At 38.2% G+C, this 25,271-nt stretch overlaps 1 protein-coding gene across 1 annotated transcript in view; it reads right to left on the bottom strand.

Annotated features, from left to right (window-relative positions):
* Positions 1-24,154, bottom strand: part of LOC133290198 (auxin transport protein BIG) — a 29,218-nt gene extending 5,064 nt beyond the window's left edge. Inside the window, exons 1-12 of the mRNA XM_061488256.1 lie at positions 23,887-24,154; positions 23,540-23,646; positions 22,401-22,563; positions 16,189-22,289; positions 14,463-15,080; positions 14,179-14,359; positions 10,512-10,746; positions 5,894-10,435; positions 5,587-5,809; positions 4,981-5,379; positions 4,745-4,888; positions 2,686-3,711 (exon numbers count right to left, since the gene is read on the bottom strand). Of these exons, the coding sequence (XP_061344240.1) occupies positions 2,686-3,711; positions 4,745-4,888; positions 4,981-5,379; positions 5,587-5,809; positions 5,894-10,435; positions 10,512-10,746; positions 14,179-14,359; positions 14,463-15,080; positions 16,189-22,289; positions 22,401-22,563; positions 23,540-23,646; positions 23,887-24,154 (14,007 nt within the window). The remainder of the gene's footprint in view (positions 1-2,685; positions 3,712-4,744; positions 4,889-4,980; positions 5,380-5,586; positions 5,810-5,893; positions 10,436-10,511; positions 10,747-14,178; positions 14,360-14,462; positions 15,081-16,188; positions 22,290-22,400; positions 22,564-23,539; positions 23,647-23,886) is intronic.
* Between the last annotated feature and the right edge of the window lie 1,117 nt (positions 24,155-25,271).

Raw genomic sequence — 25,271 nt, 5'->3', positions numbered from 1 at the left:
AACACTCTTAACACTCCCCCTCAAGCTGTAGCATATAGATCATATGCTACAAGCTTGATACATAAATAATACTCCCATTAGGAACCAAAAACAACAATGCTACATCAATGAAATGAAATGACTAAGTACAACAAATCAACTGGAATGACCATCAGTGTGAAGAGCTGATAAAAGACAATTGTGCTCGAATGACCATCAGCAACATGGACAGTGCTCCTCCTCAAGAGGAACTTCTAAACAGTGCCGGAATTATCATCGGCAAAGGCAATTGTGCTGGAATGACCATCAGCAACATGGACAGTGCTCCCCCTCAAGATGGATGATGAATAATATAAATACTCCATCTTGGGAAGAAAGAAGATTAAAGAAAAACAAAGCTTCGCGGAATCGAAAAAGTCGCCGGAGAAGGCGGTGGGTCGTCGAAAAAGTCGTCGGAGACGGTGGTGGATCGCCGAAAAAGTCGCCGGAAAGTCATCGGAAAAGTCACCGGAAAAGTCAACGGTGGTCGGTCAGTGACAACGGTGGTCAACACAACAACTTCCCAAGGATCATTCTTTTCTGATGTGACAGATCAGTCTAAGCTGCAGTCACAGAGCATACTAAGAAAAACCCGAAAAAGAAATAGCAACGGGAATCCCTCAAGAGGGTGATATCTCTCTATAACCATATTGAAATTATGGAAAATAGAACTAAGTTAAACGGATCAAGATTCCTCTTGTTAGGCTCTAGATACCATGTTAAATATCATAGATACAAGAGGAAATGATAATAATCCTTGTTGTATTAAACTACACAATATTTGTGCTATTATATAGCAAACCAATTGAAGAATACAAAGAGACACACTCAATGTGGGACTTCTACACTATTAACACTAACACTCTTAACACTCCCCCTCAAGCTGTAGCATATAGATCATATGCTACAAGCTTGATACATAAATAATACTCCCATTAGGAACCAAAAACAACAATGCTACATCAATGAAATGAAATGACTAAGTACAACAAATCAACTGGAATGACCATCAATGTGAAGAGCTGATAAAGAGACAGTGCTGGAATGGACATCAGAGCATGGATGGTGCCGGAATTATCATCGGCAAAGACAACTGAGCTGACCAGGACATCAGCATCAAGATCCCTCTCAGACATTTCATTTAACAGTTGGTGAGCAGCCGTGGTTTCCCCTTAAGAGGAACTTCGGGGTCGGAATTAACATCAGCGGAGACAACATCAGCTATGAGATTCAACATGTTTAGCTAATCAGTTTGAACTGAAGGATCTTGGATCTCTCAAATATTTCCTAGGCATGGAAGTTGCTCGAAGTAAGGCAGAAATTTCTTTAACTCAGAAGAAATATATTCTAGACCTGTTACAAGAAACAGGAATGCTTGGGTGCAAGCCAGCAGAGACTCCAGTTGAACCCAATATTAAATTGGGAATCGAAGATGGGAAAGAAGTTGACAAAGAGCAGTATCAGAGATTGGTGGGGAAGTTGATCTACTTATCTCACACTCGGCCTGATATTGCATTTGCAGTTAGCATGGTTAGTCAATTCATGCATTCTCCTAAGGAAAAACACCTGAGTGCAGTTTATAGAATTCTGAAGTACCTCAAAAACACCCCTGATCGAGGATTGTTCTTTAAAAGGGGACACAAGAGGATGATTGAAATATATACAGATGCAGATTGGGCTGGCTATGCATTGGACCGAAGATCCACTTCAGGATATTGCACCTATATTTGGGGAAATCTTGTGACCTGGAGAAGTAAGAAACAAACAGTTGTTGCCCGGAGCAGTGCAGAAGCAGAATTTCGGGCTCAAGCCCATGGTATTTGTGAAGGAATTTGGTTAAGAAGACTCCTTGAGGAATTGAAGATCTCTTTTTCCCTACCTGTCAGAGTGTATTGTGATAATAAGGCTGCTGTCAGTATTGCTCAAAATCCAGTTCACCATGACAGAACAAAACATGTGGAGGTTGATCGCCACTTTATCAAAGAAAAAATAGATGATGGAAGTGTATGTATGGTGTATATTTCTACCAAAGAGCAGATTGCAGATATTCTCACTAAGGGCCTACACCGGCCAGCCTTTGAAGACTTGATTGGCAAGTTGGGAATGATCAACATTTACCTCCCAACTTGAGGGGGACTGTAGAGAATCAGAATTCAAATTCAAATATTTTTCCGTTTTTATTTCCTATTAATTAGGATTAATTGTAATTAATTAGAATTAATTGTGATTAGGTTTAGTGAGTCATAGCTGAGTCATTCTTATGATTGTGATTAGGTTTGGTGAGTCATAGTTGAGTCATGCTTAGCTATTTTTTCTTGTATAAATACTCCTCATTCCTCATGTAATTATTCAATATCGATATACTGAAAACCTTTTTCAATAGAAAGATTTTGGTAACTATTTGCATGTTCATTGTAAAGCAAGTACAATCACCAATTTCATACCAAACATTCTGTTTGAAAGCTGAAACAAAAATAGACAACCAGAGAGGAGCAGGCAAAGGTAAGCCTTCACGGAGTCCCCAATCTATTTTTCCCAGTCACAAAAAACTGAGTACTTAAGAAAAACACAACAAAAAACGCAAGTAAATTTTAGTTTCATCAAGGGAAACACTTTAGTAGTTATATACTGAAACTGAGTACATCAAGGTTATTTTATATAAAATACCTGAAGCAACTCCACTCTCTTCTGCAAAGCCCGGCGCCTCATTTCATCCTTAGTTGCATGTCGCAACTTACGCACCTTCTCCTCCATGAATCCATCACCTTTTCCCTCCTTGTCAGATAGTGTGTCCAACAAATTTTCAGCCCTTGCCCCAATTTCATTTTCTCCTGAAACTCCTTCCAAGGCATGCAACAAGGGTAAGATACCTTCCTCATCAATACACCTTTGAGTGAGAAGATGCCCCATTGACAAACCTCTCAGCATAGACAATATAAGAGGGACAGATGGCAGTGTTAAACCCTGTGCCCATTCAGCACTAGTCTTAAAGCCAGCCTGCCCTGCACTGGCAAAACTATCTTTCAAATGTTTCATTGCAGTTTTTGTTATACCCTTCTCTAGGATAATGTCCTTTAATCTCTCTCCACAGGAACTTGTCTTAAGTGACTCTGAAACCCTAACAAAATTTTCCAGTGTGAATCTCTGCTTTGCAGCTTGCTGAGCAATATTGTCATCCTTTGGATTACTGAGATGCTGTTTCTGCAAATGGTCAAAGGCACCCCAATCTTGCAAGTAAGGGCTAAAATGCTGGATAAGAGCTTCCATCGCAGCAGGTTCACCATATGTCAAGTAAGGCAATATTCGAGCAACCATCTCTGTGTTCCTCTGCTGCTTGTTTGATTTCTTAAGGCCCAACGGATGAGACAATCTCTCCAAGAACATAAGAACTATTTTTTTGGCTTCTTCACCTGTCCCAGCATCTTCGCTAGTGACAGTAAGGGCACTTTGTGTGATGCTTATATTGTCACTTTCATTTGCTTCTAAAGTCAGACTTTCAACAATCAAAAGTATGCCTTCAGCTGGCTCCATGGCATCAATTGAGAAAGCTCGCCTTGCAGTCTCAAGAAGCAAACCTAAAGCTCCTAGCTTCAACAAGGCTTGTCTGTTTTCTCTGATTTTGCAACAGTACACGAGAAGATTAAGAACTGCAACCAATTGCTCCTGATTGGACTTGAAATCATCTCGCAGACGCTGTACATCAGGAAAAAAAAGAAAAATTATACTATAAGTTAAGTTTGCATGCAGCAGAATTAGACATTTTACATCAAAGATACAGAGTAATAGTGCATGAGAACATCTGAAATAAAAATGAACATGCCAGGCAAAGCACAGTAGTTTTCTTTTGAAGTATATACCTAGAACAATAGAGATCAAGACCGACAAAACATAATGCTAGATCATCAATATGCTATCAAGTACAATGACACATGGTCAATGCAAAACAAGGAATAAAAACAAAGAAAAGAAATGTACCCAAAAAAAAATATCAAAGAAAAGAAATTAAACTATAGAACTAAACAACTCCCTCCAAACTCTCAGTGAAAAGAACCATCACGTGTAGTGATGACATAGGATATTCACCTAACCTGGAATAAGTCACCCTGTATTCGAGATTCAGTAGGATTCTTAAAAAAGGATAGCTGAAAAAATTGAATTTTGAATTATATAATGATGTCAAAATAAATTTTCTTTTGGAACCTAAATCATAATGTGTTGTGTTACCATCTCAGGAATGGATCATCTATCCAATTGGTTTTGTCTCCATAAAACCAAAGAAATATAACTTATTTTGGATGAAAAATTCTTCAATAAATGAAATCATATCCTCATGTTATTTGCTTTTTTTTGTGATTATACTTCAATTGCTAGTGCTGCTGAGTTGTAGGATACAGAGTGTAAAAGAAAAGAAAATTATTTGGAAATAGGGAAGAAAGAAAGCACACAGTGACATATTAGCAAAGAACTTGAGCTCTCATAACCGTCAGAAACAGGTGACACGTTTCCAAGGGGCTGTCATTACTGAAAGACACTAATTCATGCTCCATGTATTAGGTCACACATTACAGCTAAATTTTTGGTTAAAAATAAATGTTCATCAATTCCTATTACTATAACCAAAAGTGTACCAGTGTGCAACCGAAGGGAAGGAATCTATGTGATAATATTTTAAAATTACAAATTCAACCACAGTCTACAGATATCAAAAGAAAATAATCCAGTCAACCTGAATCATGCGCAATAGTATCTCCAGTCCACCACATTCACGAACAGCACCTGCTATGGCAAACTCAACCTCAGGATCCTGAGACTCCTCTCTATCTTCCTCCAACTCTTTAATCATAGGCTCAGTTGCTTCACCATCCAATCCCTGGAAATTGTACATCATATACAATTGTAAAAATTCAAAACCAAATGTTTAACAAATGAGCTTATATTACATGCTCGATTATAGTAACAAACCTGGAGACGATAAGTGACTGTCATAGGTGGGAAATCTCTGGATGAGGTGACAGCATTTGGAGACAACAAGTTGGAATTAGTCACGTTTGAAGATTGGTTTGATTTCTTCCAGACTTGCTCATAAACGTGTGCAATGCTCAAATCAAGAGAGATGATATTGCCAGCAACTAACAATTCCATTCCATAGTCATCCTCAAGAAGGCCTAACAAATCCAACTGATGGCATATCTTATTCTTTACATCACGCATCAATGGGCCAATCTCAGCACTTGAATATGGATTCTTAGTCATTGATCCCCTGATAAACTCTTCCTGGGTATGCGCCTTGTTTAGGACCAACAAATATACAGGCTCTGGTTTTGAGGGGCAGATCAGATTGCAGAGCTGCTCTAAGATAAACTGCAAAGCAGGTGTAGATCACATCAAGTTCACAATAACCCTACGTAAAATATTTCTTAAAAATTTGACATCTAGTATCTACGTGTTAGTTCACAATTTTATATAACCAAATTGATAATTTGTTGGATAGAAAATTGCTACAACTGATTTTTAAGGATAAAACAAGTTATAACAGGTAGGAAAATGAAAAATAATATCCATCCGTACCAAACAAGTACGCCCTTTCCTCTCCTCCCCATGTTTTTGCAAACCATTGACGCAGGCCCTAATGAATTGTCGCTTATTCTCACTGCTTTCTAGCAGTAGACTATCTAAAAGATCTTTAAGGAGCCGATTGCAATCACTTATTAACTTTGTCTTTTGAACTATCAAGCCACGAATTACAATAAGGGCTTCAAGAATTTCAGAAAGTAGGTCATCTCGCATGAATCTGTAATAAAAATTTAGCTCGATGAGATGATGTTAAATCAAAACATTAAACTCAAAAGTAAAACTATTCAATCAGCAATCTTACCTGGATCTGATATTTGGAACCTCAAAGAATTTACCAAGAAGCTCTATGAGTTTGTGAAGAATAAATCCTTGAGTTATATCAATGTGTAGACTCCTTTCCAAAGACTCAACATTACCAACTTCTTTGGTAATTAGAGTACAAATTGTCCGTAGACACCCCCGAACAGTCAAAAATAAAAGAGCATCCTCTGAATCTATCATCTTGAATAGCAACTCAAAATATTCCGCAGCACTTTCACCAGCCGAAAGTGCATCAGGTAACAAAGAAACAACTAGGTTCAGCAACCGAAATCGTCTGGATGAACTTTGAGCACAAAGCAAGCTTATGAGCGTGCACATCTCTGATCTAATAGATTGAGAACAAGCACTTAAAACAAGTTCTTTAACCCATGATCCCAACTCAAACACTGATAAGTCATTTTTAGCTGCTTTACCAGCCCGACGCTTCCACCTCAGAGCATATTTAAGTGCCAGGTATTCATGCCTTTGGGGACGTGACCTCTGGCCAGTACCTTTGACAGCCTGAGACACTTTGTATTGCCTTCTAACAAAATCAAGATAGGAAGCTCCCCTCTCCCATTCTGAGTAGCTCAATAATTGAATATCCTGAGTCTTGGGTGTGGCATCCCAATTTCTTTCTGATGAGTCTGGAAATGTTTTTGTTCCACTGACAGTGACAGCACCAGTCAAGGATCCAGATGTATTTTGATTACTCTCATCCTTTGTCTTTGCAGAAGACTTCCCAAGACCTTGCTCTTTGTCTGGCGTCTCAGGTTTTGGAGGTGTGCATGCCTGAGATATAATTCTCAGACAAGGAAGAATGACATGCTCAGATATGGCAGGATGTTTGGCACCTAACTTGATGGAAGAAAACAATAACTGAAACACAACCCGTAATCTTGATTCCCAGAATTCATCAGCTAAAGAACACACCTCAGAAAGTAATAGCAACTCCTCACGCGTAGTCACTGCAATGTCCATGGAGCGATGATGCTCAAGGCAGTACAAAACTTTCTTCTGTATCAGGCTGTTCAATTCAGTAACTGCATTTACATCACCTTCAGATAAAGAACAAAGGACTATCCTTGCTTGGACACGAGCAGCTTTAGGACCTTGATGAATGTTATTCTCAAATAACTCGGACAAAATGCCAGCTGAAACAAGTTGCTTCTTAGAATTTGGATGCCTTGCTAGCACCTGTAATAGTTCTAGACATTGTGTTACAAATGTGGTCGCACAGCCATAGCAATTATTTGGTGATCTGGAAACCACAAATCTTGAAGCCACACTATTATCAGAATGCTTCTGGTGCAGATAATTCATCAACACCTTGCGTAGCCCTTGCAGTGTCTGAACACTTTTGCTGACAGAATCGAAAGCAGCTTTGCACTTCTCACCATAGAGCACTCCAAGAAGAGCAATTTTCCGATTGATTTTACATGAGGGGCCAGGTAAAGAAACCATCATTTGCTGCACAGAGTCCTTCTGTTGTGAGTCTATTTCACTGTCACCAATGCTTGATACAATTTTAAGCAAGGGCTTTTTGAAGCCCAAAAGTTGCTGGTATCGCCTATGAGCATTCTCTGACTCAGACTCTATGGCTGCTAATCCCTTCTTCATATCTTCATCATTCTCCATATTATCAAATGTAAAACTAGGCTTTGCCATGAAATTAAATTCAAACCGCCCATATTTGCTGTAACCACACTCATTGCATAGAAAAGAATCCAAGTTCTCATAATTGATGTTACGACATTGCCTACATTGATAGGCATTTTCATGACAATTGCCACATATACCATGCTTATCTGTGACTGGACGACTACACCGTGGGCATTGCAATGGTTCGAGAGACAATGCCTGAAGATTTTCATAGAATGAATCCAGTTCAATCATAAAGTTGCAAGCTGTAATTGGAATTGGAAATTCAACTTTGAGTTCAGTCTGATTGAAAGCAAGATGGCAACTTTTTGCACGCTTCCATAAAGACCAGTTATTTTTCAACTCTGATAAGTCAGTAACTGGCCTGTTATTATAGTATAGGTTAAGAACCTTCACTGATTTCGACTTTCTGGCATCATGAACATTCATTGTCACAGTCTGGATTGTGTAACTCCCAGTGCATTTAACTATGATTCGGTTATCAGTGAACTTCGTCTCAGATTTCAGAGATTCTAGCTTCATCCTGCTGTAAGGTACTTCAGGGGAGCTGCAGGCAACACAAGGTTCACTCTCAAGATAGTATCCATCAAATTCCACTAAGCCACTCAAAGTATTATATATGCGAGAATTTGGATGGTTAGCTAACAGCTCATTCTGTGAATGGAGTGTCTCAAAGATGCACCTAATTACATCAGGAGTCAAGCATCGGTCCACAAGTTCAGAAATCTGGTGTTTTGAGCTGGTATCAGGGGATCTTCCAAGCAACCAAGTAACAAGTTCTGTATACTCCACAATATTCTGACCATACATCGGGAGGGACTTAACTTTCTGCAAGAGAGTCATTAGCATAGTTTCCTTAAACATCGGTTTAGCATGATGCCAGACACCATACAGAACTAATTTAGCCTCTGCACGCACAGTGATTGAATTCCACTCCAGAAGAAAACAATCTATGAACTGCTTTAAGATATTGCCACTCTTGTCAGTGAAGACATCTACCGCTGTCTCCATATCCAAATAGGACTTCTCCAAACCAGATTCAGGTCCATCTTCACCTTTCTTTTTCTTCTTTGATTCTTGAGATATGATACCTGATTTGCTTGAACTTATTTCTCCTGATTCCGTTTTTTGTGAAGGGTGACCAGCATCTTTCCCTGTATAGAAGGCAAAATTGAGAAGTTTAAGAGTCTGAATAACAGACTCCTCCCCAAAATAAAATATTCCATTCATCAGGAAAGACAAAATATCTCCATGTCTTAAACAGTATTTCTGCCAGTTCCGAGGACGTGCAGCTGCTACTTCCGCCATAGTGGAAAGGCACTTGACAATCTTTACACTTCTTTCATATGGGATGGGATTATTTTGAAAACCACCACACTTGTTTATGTGTTTATAAAGTCTCTTGACTTCACTAGAGAACTGCCAAGAGTCCCGAACACTGTAATAATGAGACTTGCTCCCACAGAGATGCAGGAAAAGCCTCCTGGCATATCTTCTTACAAAATTGGTATGAGGGTTGTTAATGTAACTGCAGAGAACATCTTGATATCCATCTAGCTTCAAATCCTTACCATATGACAACTTGTAGACCTTTTCCTTTTCCCCAGTTTTGTCATGCTTTTCTGGCCGAACAAGGGTGTACACCAGTCGGAAAGCATTCTCTAGCAAAAGCCTGTGGTAGTCCATAAAGATATCTGTTCGATGCACTTTGGCATATGAATCAGAAAAGAAAGGTGAAAAATTACCAGCTGGTAAATCTCTACGTACTGTGAGCAGAGCCCCACATCCAGGACCAGCATTACTATGCACACCTTCATTGTTAACAGGAGATTTGAAAACATGCACTAGCTGCTGCAATATATCCATTAAATAATTTACAAAAGATTGCTGCCTAAGAGAATCACAAGCTCGAAGCAGCTGAGATGCAAAGTCATTCTTCTCCTGGTCATCTACTGGAGTCTTAGCAGTGGCAGAAGTGGATGGTGGAAATTGGATTACATTTTTGTCATGTGTGTCAGTAGTTCCACTCTGTCTTGGCATGGAACCATCAGCACCAGGCTGATGCCAGTTTCGAAGCATCAATGTGAAAAACATGAAGACCAGGATTGCAACTTCCCCAAATGATGACCGGGTTCGGGCTACAAATGGTCTGTTGATATTAATCTCATCCAAAAACCACTTGATTAGTTTCTCTAGATCCAAGCTATCTGGCTTTGAGCTGTCTATAAAAGGTCCACCCACAGTAGATGACAACCTGTAGAAAAGCTGCATAACAGGGATTGCCCGGACTCCAGAGGTTGTATCCATCCAACCTTTCAATTGTTCAAGAAGTTCACAAAGAAGTAAGGAATTTATTGCCCGTTTTGAAGCAGATATTGAGACAGGATCAGTCATTGAAGCAGCAAATTCTCCAGAATCATTGGGTTCCAAGACATGAATTGATGGAGAAGAATTCTGCATGTTGATATCAGTAGGTACGGGCAACAAGTTTGGGTCACTAACATCATCAGGTGTGAAGTGAAATTCATTGCCATCTCCCACTGAATCCACTTCAATTGGAATTGCTGTCATAGGATGATCTCTAGAGTGCGGTGGAGGAAGTCGGTCTGCATCTAATACTTCATAACAATCCTCACACAAGTCAAAATCAGGACAAACAGTACAATGCCATCTTCGCCTAGGTATAGGTACAGTAGAGCAACCATCACAACAATATTGAACAGATGAAGTGATAGTGTCTTCTTCAATCATGACTTGGTTATTTCCAGCACTTGTGTCAGCAGGGCCAGGAACTGACACTACACTCTCAACAGCATCATCTGTAGCTAACATGGTCTGCTTCGGAAAAGGGACCTGAAGTAATCTTGAAGATATGGCCAAACTGGAAAAGAAATGTGTGAAAACCTGAATATCAAATTCAAAAAAAATGAAAATGAAAATGGAATGAGCAAAAATACCTGCTAGCAGTCTGAACAGCCTCATTGGATGAAAAGAGAAGTTTCTTAAGTAATACAACAGCAGGTGCTACAGAGTGCACTCCTGCATCTTTTCCATGCAGGGCCAAGCATTCAGCATAGCAATAAATAAGTTCAACTGCAGACATAACAATGTTATTCATGGTTTGTGTGTCAGGCTGCTCAAAGTCCAAAATTCCCCATAAAACTTCCATAAGTGCATCCACCACTTCTGAGCCTACAACAGCAAAAGAAGAAGCTTATATCATATATTAGAATGGTAGCAAAAGAACAAATATGTCCACACTGGGCAGAATTACTATTTCTCTTGATTCACAATAATAGCACTGCAATCATTTTAATAATATAATTTATGAGGTCACACAAAAAAAGAACGTAGCAAGAGCTAGCCATGCACAAAAGATAAAACCTTAGTAACCAATAATAAGCTTAAACTACGAGGTAAAATTCTTACATTGAATTTCTATAGAATTGAATTATAAATATTACACTAGTTGGTATCAATGAGAGTGCTCCCTATAATTAAAACATCATACCATAATAATACATGGAAAAATAAAATAAAAAAGAAGCATCTTCTAATAAAATTATTGCACACAATGACTAGATACTAATGTCTCATAATTATATTTTAAATTCAAAGAATTTTCTCCCCAGTTTTGTTCAAAACAAAAAATATTTGGCTCTCAAGCAGGAGCACATGTACCGCGAGAGAGAGAGAGAGAGCAACAGATAGGAACGTTAGGCAGAAAAGATATTTTTATCTATGTCAATAGATAAGGAAAGAAGGGGCAAGGCAGCCAAGTCATTCCTGTCGGAAAGAAGTAAAGAACACACAAAACTAAAGCTGTACTTCTATAATGCTGATATATGGAAAGCATCAATCATCCCAGAACTAACCGATCCAGCTTTAACATAGTCAAAACAGTAGGTCATCCAGATTCTAAGAGTCGAAATCAGCATTTAAGTTTGATCCCTTAAACAGGAAGGGCCTCATCATACGGCTAGGGCTGAGATCTTGACGCTGCTATGTCTCATCAACTGTTTCGTGACTTTCAGCCAATGGAATTGAAGTAAGCAGTTTTTGTCCTATCTCTCGAGCCGGGGAAGAGCCAAGTCCCTTGGAGAGATGATGAGATCAGTCAAGTCTAGGAGAAGAGACAATCTGCGATCAAAGATTGTTCCGGATTTGTCGATCAGGAGTGAATCAGGCTTTGGGAGTTGGCAAGAACTGTCAACTAATAAGGGTAGGGCTGGCACGAACCCTCACTTCTTTATTTCCCTTTTCTTAGAATAGAATAAATTAGAAAATAGAAAGAATAAAGGCGCAGAATCTGGCCCATGATTCAATAGATTTCATTAATAATTTATATTCTTGAATTATTAATGAAATTCCATTTTTATTAACAATAGAGTGAGACCAGAAATGGAATGGCTAAGGTGGGGACAACGTAGAAATATGCAGAAGAGCCCCAACAGTATACAAGTAAACCTCGGAAGACAAAAAAAAAGTTTTCTGACTTCTTCAGAGGACAAAGGTGGAAGGTAATCAATAGGGCGTTTTAACTTTAAAAATCATGAGAGACTTACAATAACCCTAAACAGTGGCGGACCCAGAAAATATTATTTATGTCTGCACATTTAATGACGGGGGTTTGCCCCCGAAATTTTTTATTAAAGAAAAAAAGCTTTTCACATAGATTAGTAAACTCGGAATATTTGTAAAAAGGTATAATTATTGTAGGCATATATTGACCATATGCATTCAACTGAATAGAGCCATTAACTGATTACCTATCCCACCTAGAAATAAGTTTTTTTCTTTATAAAGATCATAGAATCCTTATCACAAAGGCAGTGGTATTTCCGCACTAGACTTGTTGGGATGAAAGTCAAGTCACAGCTTACAGCCGCCATTTATAAAAAACAATTGAGGTTATCCAATGCTGCTAGATTGACTCACTCTACTACTATGTTTTTTTTTTTTAAAAAAAAAATCTCAGAGGTTTATGTCCGCACTTGCGGACAAAGGTGACCAAACAGGTCCGCCACTGACCCTAAACCGAACCAATGTTACCGGTGCGGGGCTGATAGAATCGTAAATCGTGGGATCGACACGGATCATAAGATTCTACTACTTTACATACAAAATTATATTCAACTATATATATGCATGTAAAATGACTTATATCAATTACAAAATTCATAAAAATAATATAAAAGTTATACATAGAATTACACCAAATAAAATATGGTCACAATAAGAGTGGTTTCAACAAACAGTGCTTTATAAATAGAAGCATTAAAAAAATAAAATAATGGAATAAAATGAAATATTTTATTAAAAAATAGAAGACACCACTTTACTTATAGAATGGAGTAAAATATATTATGGTCAGAATGATTTCAACACATCACTTTACATACAGAAGCATTAAAAAATAATATATTCCTTCATTAAAAAAAATCCAAATGGTCACTTCACTTGAACAAATTACGAAGAATAGCAGAGAGAGAGAGAGAGAGAGAAGAAGAGAAAATTTGTTCGCACATGGAGATAGCCAAACTCAGAAGAATCATTGTTCAGCCACCTTCATTCGTCGCAAGAAGAGGGAGATGGCATCTTGTTGCAGAGTAAGAATGTTGTGTTTCAAGCAAGGTGAGGAGGAAATATAGTCTTTTAGGGATTTTCTAACTTACGGCTTTGTGTTTTTGGATCTGAAGTGTTTTTGGGTTATGGGTATTTTCTGGGTTGTGGGTTACTGTTTGAAATTTGGGTATTTTGGGTCTTTTAATAAAAGCTCAGAAACAGAACGATTTTACGATTTTGCAAGACGATCCTACCAAAATGCGATTTTTGTTGCGATCTGAATCGCTAAGACACCAAAAATCGTAGGATCGAACGATCCTACGTGTAAAACCGCGATTTTAACAACACTGAACTGGACACTGCCAGGAGTTCCAAAGACAGGTAAGTAGTAATTTTTTAACATTACTACACCCTTTATCATCACAGCAAGCAAGTTAGATGGCTGTGTTTTTTGAGTTTTTTATAAATTAGAAGCAGAAGGCATGCCCTGATTTAACCAGAAAGGTGTGCCTAAAGCTCCAGAGCAGCACCTCAACCAGCAAGAGGCACTGACCCAATCTGGATAGTGCAAAATCAAGAAAAACACATGAAAATTAGCATGAAAAATATTTAATTGACAAAACATCAGATTTTCCATCATTATTATAGGAAAACTTTAACAGATAATTTCAATTTTCAACATATTTCATACCGTATTAAAATCATGAAGTCACGGAGTTAGATTCCAATGACAAACAGTAGACAACTTAGGAACACAAAGTAGATAATTTGTGGGAAGAAATAGAAATATGATTATTTCTAAAACAAAATACAAGAACAAATCAAGACTTGATTTTGACAGTAGAAAATGAAGTTCAAAACCCCGTATTAAATCAGAGATTTAACTTAAGGAGGAGATATAATCTCATCGTAGGCAATTAGTTATAGTATGCAGCAAATAAGGATGTTTATATTGACCATGTGCATGTGTACTCGTCTACCTAGTTTATGTACTTATAAACAGATAAGGAGAAGTTAAGTGCTATGCATTTAAGATTCAATCAGCAAACACAACTATACCATTTGTCTCCAGAAATATTGCTAAATTTGATCGTCGTTGCAACGCAATCTTACAAACTGCACGCATCTGGGCCGTGAACTCTTCAATGATCCAACTTCCTGCAGTACCACCTATCCCAAGCCTTGACGATAGTAGCGAAGATGATTTGACCACTCCAAGAAGCCGCATGGTATCCTTAACCTAATGTGAGAAGAGTCCATATAGTAATAATAGCACCATAAGTAAGCAGAAGTAATGAACAAAACAAACTTGTTGTAGAGAAGCAAAAGATAATATAAACTACTTGATGGTATATCTCTTTCTTGGGAAAAACTGCCTGCAAGACACGAGTAGCAGAAGCCTGCAGAATTGGTTCCCTGTCACTCTCAAATATTGTTTCCAGTAATTGCTTGCACTTGAGTTTTCCCAGTTCTGTCCTTGCTTCCTCAAGCCTTGAGCAATCCTGTTGCCTACATGATGAATAAAACTTAGTAATTAACTTAAGCCCATCTGCAATTACCTGCTCCTGAATAGGAGCAGACTGCATTGATCGGCGCTTTTTTCCAGATCCGCTGAGTGACGAATTTGAACCAAGTACTCTTGCTTCCATATCTAAAACTGCATCCATTTTCTCTTTCCAACCAAATTCATCTTTAGCTCGGCCATAAACTTCAAGTGAGTCTATTCTGGGAAGTGTTGAGCCATTAAAGGTTGGTCCAACTGAGATTGTAAATTCTTCATCCGCAAGAAGAGACTCCGCAACAGTAAATGGAATATCATACCAGAACTTCATTCCTTCATCTAATTTAATAACCCTCTGGAAAATAGAAATACTAGAAGGTATGTAGCTTGCTGATGTATTACCCACATGAACTCGAAAACCAACCATTACTATATCAGGATTTGAATTGGAGACAGATATCTGTAAAAGTGCATAAAGAAAGACATAAGGGGAAAAAAAACTATGATCAATCACTTTTGAAAGACACACATTACATCAAAAGCAACTAACATTATTTCCATCACCATATTGACATAAAATGTACTAGTTTGAAGGGGCACCATATATAAAAAAGAACCCCTTCCCGTTTCCAGTATTCTGGATAGAACCCTTGCAATTATACAAGACAAATTCCAAGAAAAACTCTGAATACTTCATTGATTACTGCTGAATAAGAAAACCTTGCCATACTTAGATAATGTCCAGGTCAAACTTTACAGATCATAATGTGTGCCAGACACAACTTACTTCATCAACTAAGCAATCACATATTTTCCCCAATATGTGGTAAAATTTAAGACATGAAAAGAGAGCAAGGAATGGGAGTTCTGCAACTATATCCCCTTTATGAAGTATCAAATGCAAAGATCAGAACCAAATTATTACGAAATTCGTTTTGGCCCCCTTTCAGAATTGATGGAGAGCATTTCTAAACTGACGAGGATCGTTACTGAATCATCTAGGCGGTGTTTGACAATTTCTAAAACTAGTTTAAAATGGTAAAAGGTAGAAATAGATACAGAAATCCATATAAAAACAAACCAGTTCAAAATAGGGTTTAGTTTGGTTCGAAAATGCTTCAAAACTAATTCCATTATTGAATTTATTTATATAAATATGAAAAATTATGATTGTCTAAATTTAAAAAAACTTGGCATGCTTATTGACCATTGGATGAATGAGTGGTCCCCACAACTATATATTATTAATAACCACCATTAAATCTAGTTGAAGATGAGGGAAAGGGAAAATGAAAAGGAAGAGAATCAGTCTAAGGAATTTTGGATTAAAATCACAAGAACTAGTTTTGTCTCAAATTTGGTTCAAATAAGAACTAGTTTTTTAAATTTTGGGTGATAACCAAACAACCTACATATAAAAACCAGCCCCACTATATCAAATATCTGGTTTTTAAAAGTTGGCGAACACCACCCCCCCTCATACTGAAAAACAGAGGTATGCCAAAAAGTATGGCGATAACAAATATTCACTTGAAAACAACAATAACTCCCAAGAGAATAAAGGATACCTTGAAACCTGCAGGACTAGGACTCTCTAGAAAACCATCCTCATTTACCAAACTCTGTTTAGCTCCTTCAGAATCTCCATTTCTGATGGCATCACCACCCAGTTTCACATCCGGTGTAATGCACATGGTCTTCTCAAAAAAATCAAGAGGAAATTCGGGATTTGCACCAGCATAGGCTTTATTCAAGATACCAGAACCCAATTTCTTAACTTTCTCAGATGCTGCAATGACACCAGCATCCACACCAGCAGGAGCATGTGAATATATTTGAAGGCTACCATCATCGTGTAAGACAAGACAGTGGATTTTGTCCTTTGATAGCGGTTTGTATGCAGTCATACCAATTATAGGAGAGGTTGAACCCACTGAATGTCGCAAACTCTGTGCAAGTATCTCATATTCCCCCATTGACATAGCAAGAGCAGAATTCGATTTCACTGTTGATAAGCAAACAAATAATCCACTGCCAGCAAGCAATTCTTTCCAATGATGTACTCCAGCAGGCCGCAGCTTACTCTCTTGTTCTTCATATACAAAACACATCTCAACTAGAGAGGCTGCATCAGAGCTTGGCTGACCTATCAGTGTAGTACCATCTTGAAAAGATACGAAGAGTAGCTTGTAAGCTGAAGAGAAGTACAACGATGATCCCTTTGCGTGAATTTCTTTTCCCTGAAGTTGTACAAGTTCTTTCAATGGCAAAGCCCCAACATTTCCTTTGCCTGACAACTCTAACCTGAATATGTTTCCATTTTCTGAAAGAACAACAAGAAACATTCGTCCCTGGGAAGCTGGATAAAGAATGGCATCCACAATCATGTCATCTGACAAAGTGAAGTAGTGCATTGGACTGATATTGTCCAGGGAAAGGTCATATATCTTGACAAATCTGTTACTTACAACCATTAATTGAACTTGTGAACCTGGAACCCAATCCACATATCTAATATATGCACCACCTTGCAAGGCTAGTTCAATGGCAAGGCGGTCAATCACTTCACCACGAGGATTCAATGTCAGGACCTGGCAATCCTCATAGCCTGCTACAACAAGATAGTTCTCAACCACAGGATTGAACATGAGTTGTACAATTTCAAAACGGACAACATTTTTAGAAAGAGGTTTTACATTGGTCTTGTCAACTGTCACAGGTGAAATAGTAGCTTGACCAATTAACTGTCCAACATCATATATAGCAACTTTATCACCTTCACCAACAGCAAGTCGACCTCTTACACTAACACTGAGCAAAGACTTCGCAAGAGAACCACTTGTTAAATGTGATTTAAGCTCCTTTGCATTTGAATAATCAACCTTTATCTTAAGATCAAATGATCCACTTTTATATGCTTTCTTCAATTGCAAGAGATCAACACCATGGGAAATCACCTTGTCTCCACCCAAACTGATCTTCTTATCCTTATAATGGTGAGAGTCACGTCTGCTAATTATAGATGGCATCAAAGAAGAGCAAAGATCGAGCACCTGAGTCTCAATACCAAGTTCTTCCAATAACAATGGAATTCCTTCTTGAAGCTCTTTTGGAATACATAATCTGAGTGAGTTATCTATATCTGAACTGATGTCCTCTTCAAAATCTGAATCACTATCAGGCAGCTGATCTCCATCCTCGGAAAAGGGTAAAAATGACTGAAAAGTATTAGACCCACGAGCAGGAGCAGTGCTGTCTCCAGTGAATTTCCGAGGTTTCAGGCACTGACAATTACTACCGCTAACACCCCCAGCTCCACAGTCACAGAAGAATCGGCTTGAGCGTGAATAGACAACACGATGTCCTCGATGACAAACCTTGGCACAGACTGAGCAGCAGCCTTTTGATAAAGTCAGGTTACATGTATAGCAGAAATACCAATGCTGCTCCATGAAATTGCTGCCACTGGAAGTAAATGTGCAAACTTTGGAGGCAAGAGCCCTTTCACTGTTAGCATCCTCTTCATCATCTTTGTCAATGCTAAGAACCTCACCATCAGAAGTTGCATCATCCTCATCCTCATCTACAGAAGTTGCATCACATTCCAGAGAGGTTGAACCCCCCTCTTGATTAGCAGAGAGAATGAATGTCTCAGAATTTTTTCTGGATCCAACCAGTCCAGCAGACGCATGTCCTACCCCGAGACTATTGCCAGAAGAACACTTCTTAGTGGTCCTTTGCAAGGAAATTTTACCAGATCCGCAATCGCTCAGGACAGTTTCAATAAAGCCAAATAAAAACTTCAGTCCTGGAAGCAGATTTTCATTGCCCACCAGTTTCTCCATCAACGTTAAAGTCTTCATCAAAAGCTGTTTCATCAAGAACTCCTCTCTTGAAATTTGAACAATGAAATTGAAATATGACTTTGCTACATGTATGTCAAATAGCAAAAACGCAGCATCAAGTGACAGCAGTGCAGAATTAAAAATATGATGTTGCAATTCTTTTGACTGTTCTTCAGAGGGTGGTGATAGAAGGCACAACAAAAAGTTCATTGTTGATTCCCGAAGAGAAATGGAGCTCCCTTTTCCAGAGTTGATACCACTATCTAATTTAATTATGCTTCCCAAAAGCCTCTTCTCCAACCACGTTGATACGCAATGTATATCTCTTTCAAGGAACTTCCTTTGTATCCTCATCCTGAGATCAGGAAATTGATCTCCAGATAAAAGATCCACAAAGAAACCAAGAACCTTCACATTCACTGATTCAGAGTAGCAGGTATCTAGACAATCAATAAGAACTAAACAGTCACCACGATTCAACTGCAAAAGCCTACTCATCTGCCCATGCACATTTTCAACACCAAGATAAAAATGAAATACAACAGACTTTGAAGGGTCTTTTCTTAGGCCGCTTAATATCTCAATAATTTTGCAGATTATCCATTCATGGACACTGCAATCATTTACACCTCCAGCATTGATGTCCTTCAGAAACCCTTCCATTTGCTTCATTAGAATTAAGTTTGCATAATTTGACAATTCCAGTTCTGCACTCAAGCTGTGATAGATAGTGTCACATTTCTGATGAACACCTTCAAAGATCCTATCATACTTGATAATTGTTACTGCATCAAGAATTTGTCCAAGGACTTCAGTCTCCAAGTCAATATTTCTTCCTGCTTCTTTTATTCTAAGTGATCCCTCTAGGACAGATATAATTCCTCTTATGCTAAGAACACAAGAAAGCATAGTAGCACTAGAAGTAGAAAGGTGAAAAGGAAAACCATGCAACATACACTCCAAAGGAGCTCTAGAAAGAACTCCTGAAGCGTTTTTATTAACAACGGCATCCAACCTTGACGTGAGGCTAAGGACAGACTGCAGCTCACCTGCATTGGAGCCACTCCTCTCCAGGAGCTCATCCTGCAGGCTTTTGTCGATTCCAGCATGTTTCAGAAGCAATAAAGGTGAAAACCCAGGAGCAAGCTTTTGCTTGTAACTAAGGATATCAAGGAAAGCTTTCTGACAAACCTGCACATACTTGTTCAGCAAGGATGAGAACAGCTTCACTAGCAATGCAAATCGACCAGAGTCAATCATGGACGAAATCATGCTTCCAGCTAGTTTAACATATTTCTCACCTCCAAAAGCATTCTCAGTCCAGGTTAGACCATGTCCAGAAATTGCACTGTCCTCACAATATCTCCATATGCCAACATTAGTGAAGGAGAGCACCAGAGACAGCCACATTCCATTTCGGAGGAAATACCAACCTAATTCCTCAATGCCTTCTTGTACGGGCAAAGCATTTATATGCTGAAGCAAGCTCAATACAACATCTAGAAAAGTAGTGGACTTCCCAATGACCTCTGGATGGCCAATGAATAAATGGCTGAAGTGGAAAAAATGCAACATATTGGATAAATCCACAAAGTGATCCTGATTCCAAGGTACAATTGGAAGGTCTGCTTCAGAGCGTAAATATGGAATATCCCAACAAAGGGTGAAAATATATCTTTCAACAATTAGATCCTCCAGTGCAGTGGCCTTTTTGCCTCTCCAAAATCCCAAAACCAATGAAAAAGTAAAATATATATCCTTCCAATTCAAAGTTAAGTTTTCAATTGCCAAATCATCACTATCAAGTGAAGCAAAAGACCCAGAAACATCAATGAGTTGTCCAATCAAGCTACTAACAAAAACTTCCTCTCCAACCAATCCACCAGCAATGTTTTTTAATGCAGTAGTTGACCAACATGACATCTGATCATGAACCTTATTTGACATAGATGACCCAGATAGCGGTGCTTCCCTCAACTTAGACCGCACATCTACAAGCAATGATGTTGGACATGTATGTTGGTGAAATATCATATGACGAAGAACTAAGATCAACCTCGAAACCACTAAAGCCCAACATGTCAACAGTGTGCTGCTCAAATCTAATGCCAGGTTAGCAACTTCTTTGAGGGTTGAAAAGATTAAGTTTGCCATCACTGCCTTCTCTTCTTCAGAAGACAAATGGAATGCTATAAGAACTACCTCAATGTGAAACAATGAGGGAAGAGTACCAGCAAGATCATTGATACTTGGGCATTTTATGCAAACAGTTTTCGCCTTCTCAACAACAAAGGCAACATATCCCCTACAAATCTTGGTTCTCAACAAACTACCAGCAGAACCAACCCTACAAAACAATGTGTGAGCAAGCAGGGTCAGGGTCCTATCATTATAACTAAAGGAACCATTTTCAACAGTTAGGATCTTCTCCACAAGGTAGTCTTCAAGTGAATCATTCAAAGTATGGTTTGTGAGAAGGTTGTGCAAAAGATCAAAGCATAGTTCATGGATATGCCCAATCTTTCTGTCTTCATGTGAATGGGTGCAACTATCAGACATATTATCTTCTGAACAACAACCCTGACAATTGATTAGGGAAAACAAAATATCAATGCCTCCAGTACTGAGTTTGTTGCAGGCATCAACATATAGAGAAGGATACCAATCAGCAGAGAAAATGCACGTTTTGAGGAAGTTCAAAAGTTCTATAGCAGCTTGAATCGGCATATTCTGATAGCTGGAGCTAGTAACTAAAGCAGCAGTAGGTGGTTGTTCACATCCATCTGTAGATCCAACAGAACGCCCAGTCTCAGAGAAAAGATCTCCAAAAAGAGCCTCATCCTCGTGGCATACTGCATTTTCAACTTCAGATGTGCCAGCAACTTTTGCCAAACTAGAATTGGACCTTTCCAAATTTGGCCTTAATTTCAACCCTTCAGAATGAAGGAACAAAGCAAGTTGCATCAAACTGTCAATCCATTGGCTTGACGCAGGAAATATCAGTTTTAGAAGCTCTTCAAAAGTGTATTCTTTCATCAAAGGAACAGATTCCAGACGAACAAGGCACGAAGGAGAACCATTTTGTGAGTCAGCAGAACTACCAACAAGTTCATCATCAAAGTCTTTCCACTCAAAGGAAATCTGATGCCTTTGTCTTTTCAGATCATTAATGAGTTTCAGTGTGTAAACAACAAATCGTGGGAAGTACGCTAAGGGGGGCTTTGAATTTGGAGCAGACTTGTCATATGTCCAAACAGAAGAATCCAAACTCTCCAATATAGATGCTATTATGCATGCTTGGATATTCTTGGCAATATTGCTATTACCAAAAATAACCTGAACATCATGAAGAAATTCTTCCACAACCATTAAAATAATGCTCTCAAAACTTCCCTCAATGGTAGCATAGGTATTCACAAACTCAAATTCAAGTCTAAACAAATTAGACAAAGTATCTGAAAATGAGGCAACAGCCCTCACCAATGAGGCATCATATTCAACATATGGAACATCCTTCATAAGACTTCCAAGTATCTTTAACATCCTCAAAATGAATGACAGTCTCCTTCGAAAATTTTGGCTCACTGCCCACTCATCAAATACATCTTTGACTTTAGCTAGTTTATTGCACAGCAGGATCAAGCGAGGAGTATATTTTCCATGGACAACTGCCCAGTGCTGGGATAGAAAGACAAAATGATTGAGATTATGATAATAAGTCAGTTCACTGAATCCAGATTCTTGCCTATCATGTGGCACACGTTCAGAAGCTAAAGTCTTTAGAAGCCAATCCACTGACTTTTCTTCCTTGGAGCATCTGAACCCTTTTATAGATGAGGACAAAAAAAAGAAGGGCGTAGTCAGGTTAGCATAAAAACCATGATGAGACATTATTGGGTAATATCAGGTTACATTATTGGGTATTAACATTATACCTTCTAGAAGGCATTTTTTGTAGTCATCCACATAATTACCAGAACAATCATCAACCACCGGCAACATATCTACCAAGGCACTTCCAGTTGCAGGTTGTGACATGTCCGCTACCATATTCATTTCATCAACCAAAGCTATCTCTAAAAGATGTATCATGTTGTTCTGGAAGATTCAACAAGAATAAGTGAGAAAAAAAAATCCATCATTCTACCAAAAAAGAACACAATTCAATACACTATGATGTAGCTTTATTGGGTTTGAACATAATTCCAAGTTCCATCCCACTCGTGGAAAAGCAGTTATATGGACAGAATTATAATAAAAGATTTGTATGATGTTGAGATATATAGTCCCACATTGGTTGTATGTATGTTGGGAAATTCGTTCCCTCATTACCAACCAATGTGGGACTATATATCTCAACATATGAAAATAACATTCAAGTACCTACTTGTTCAAGTTGACTGAATGATTGACTGCGTATAACACCACCCCCCAAAACAAAACAAAAAAAAAATCCTTGAGGACACGACAAATAACAATCGATTAAACAGAAAATTAGAGACAATTTCGAACAGAGGAAAAAGAACTAAATTAGACTTCTTCAAACTCTTGCTGGAAATTCAGCAAAGCCTGCACACTACTTTCATCAAACATACATACAGCGGCGGACCTACATTGGGGCAACTGCCGCGGTCATAAACATTCCATAATTTTTTTTTGATAGGCATGTGTACAGCATACTTTTTAATAGGCATGTGTAATATCTCTTAGAAATGAAATATCTATCTCGTAACAATCATCAGCTTTTTTCCAATTTCACAACATTTGTGATCTAAATATTATTGGTATTGCTGCACCGCTCAGAAATGTAAGCGATCAAGTAGACCATGTAGCATGAAGCATGATTAATTATATATGGCATGTACCATTCTCGATCATGGCATGCATAAAGTTCATATAAATCATGTAAAAAAAAATTCCGCGAAACTTTCTTTTAATTTTTTTTTCCAGGGGCAACCCTAAACCCCACCATTAAATGTGGGGACATAAATAAAATTTGCTGAGTCCATCACTGCATACATATATGGAACTTCATCTGGACCCGGATTTGCAAAGTAACATGACATAAACATACCTGAATTCCTAGATCATCATCATCAAATCCAGATTTCTCCAAATAGCACACAGCAAATTCCATCGACTGCTGCACAATCGCAACAAGTACCCCTTCCGCTTGCTCCACTATTCACGTAAACAACCAAAACCAAACACGAAGCAACAGTAAATGTTAAAAACAGAAAACGAGATCATTTTCAACACTTTAAAGAAAAAAAATGCATTTTCATCAGCAACCAGCACAGCTGTAACAACTTGCAACTACAATAATACCGATCACACTAGCCAAAATCCTATGAGAGCGAGAAAACGAAACAGAAGGAGCAAGCTCTTGCTATATTACAAAGAAACGAGCAAACAGAGTACCTGACAAAGATCGAGAGGAGGAAGCGACTGCATAGGCGAACGAAGAAATCGCCTGAATCTGAGAGTCTGACCAGGATTGGAAGCACAAGGTTCCATCTCCGGTTACCTGGAGACCGCACCGGAGAATGGAGTAGAAGACGTTGAGTCCTAACCTGACAGCATCATCAGAGCGCAGTTTGTGTAGAAACTCGCCGGAAGACGGCGACGCTGATGGCGGCTTGGGATGGAGGAAGAGAGTCTCGGCGAGGACGTTGAGACTCTCAGCCATAACGATTCCGATCAAAAGAACAAGAGAGATGAAGAAGTTTTTAGAGAGAGAGAGAGAAGGGAAAGAGTGTTTCTCAGAGTGAAATCGAGGGAAAGAAGAGAGGGTTTATGATAGTTTTATTGTGCGTTGAAGGCGGTGATGGAGAAAGGAGAAAAGTGAGTGTATGCGTGTGCGACTGTTGTTGAGGATGGGATGTACTGCCACTATTGGTGCGAGTTTGCTTCGCCAGGAAGAAGCAATTTTCTTGTTCATATATGTAAGAAAACAAAAATGTTAATTTTACAAGTAAAAAAAAAAAGGAGGTAGATAAATGATGTAATGAAAACATAAAGTAAAACTTATATATGCTTAGATTTAATTATATGATATATCATAATATTTTGGAAATCAATGTTCTTAGTGGTAGTATTGGACTATTGGGTGAGTTGTTAAAAATTAAGTTCGTTAATAATTGTACTTAGTGAGAATTATTGTAACATGCGTTGTGTTATAGGGAAGAATTATTGTTGCATGCGTATTATGTAATTTTTTACACTTCGCGTTATAATATTAACTGTTCATCTAAATGCTGTAATACATATGTAGCAATAAAAAATGACAAAATGTTTATCATTGTATTAGACTTGATGTGATAAGTTGGAGATGGTGCGTGGAATAATTTCATTTCATCATATTTTTTTATTGGCTTGGGCATTTTTATATCTGCATGGCATTATATTTTGTTCACAAGATATGTTTAAGAACTATTTGCATTTTATCTTTGTTTGGAAAACACTACATGCTTAATTATATGAATTAATTTATTCTTGCTACTTTACGACCGTGGCTTGTGTAGTACTCTTATGAGAAAAAAAAATTTACTACATTATAAAGGAGGTGAAAAAGTTTTCAGCCAAAAGTAGGACTTCCAGACAAGCAAAAGGTTTAACCAGGAAAGAAGGATTTTAAAGCATTAGTAAATGTGGAGTATTATTTATGGGAAAAATGTCTATTATTTAAAAGGACGGTCTTTTAAATGAATACAATGTGTTTTTTTTTTTAATTTTAAATTACAAATTTTTTCCTCCATTTTCTTTTTCGTATAATTTATTCTTGTATCTCTCTTAAAAGAATATAA

The sequence above is a fragment of the Gastrolobium bilobum genome, unplaced genomic scaffold, assembly GCF_033153095.1.
Source record: "Gastrolobium bilobum isolate Gb01-03AN ecotype WA unplaced genomic scaffold, APGP_CSIRO_Gbil_v1 utg17055, whole genome shotgun sequence".
Taxonomy (NCBI): domain Eukaryota; kingdom Viridiplantae; phylum Streptophyta; class Magnoliopsida; order Fabales; family Fabaceae; genus Gastrolobium; species Gastrolobium bilobum.
Note: the sequence above shows the minus strand (reverse complement) of the source record. Positions and strands in the feature narration are given on the sequence as shown.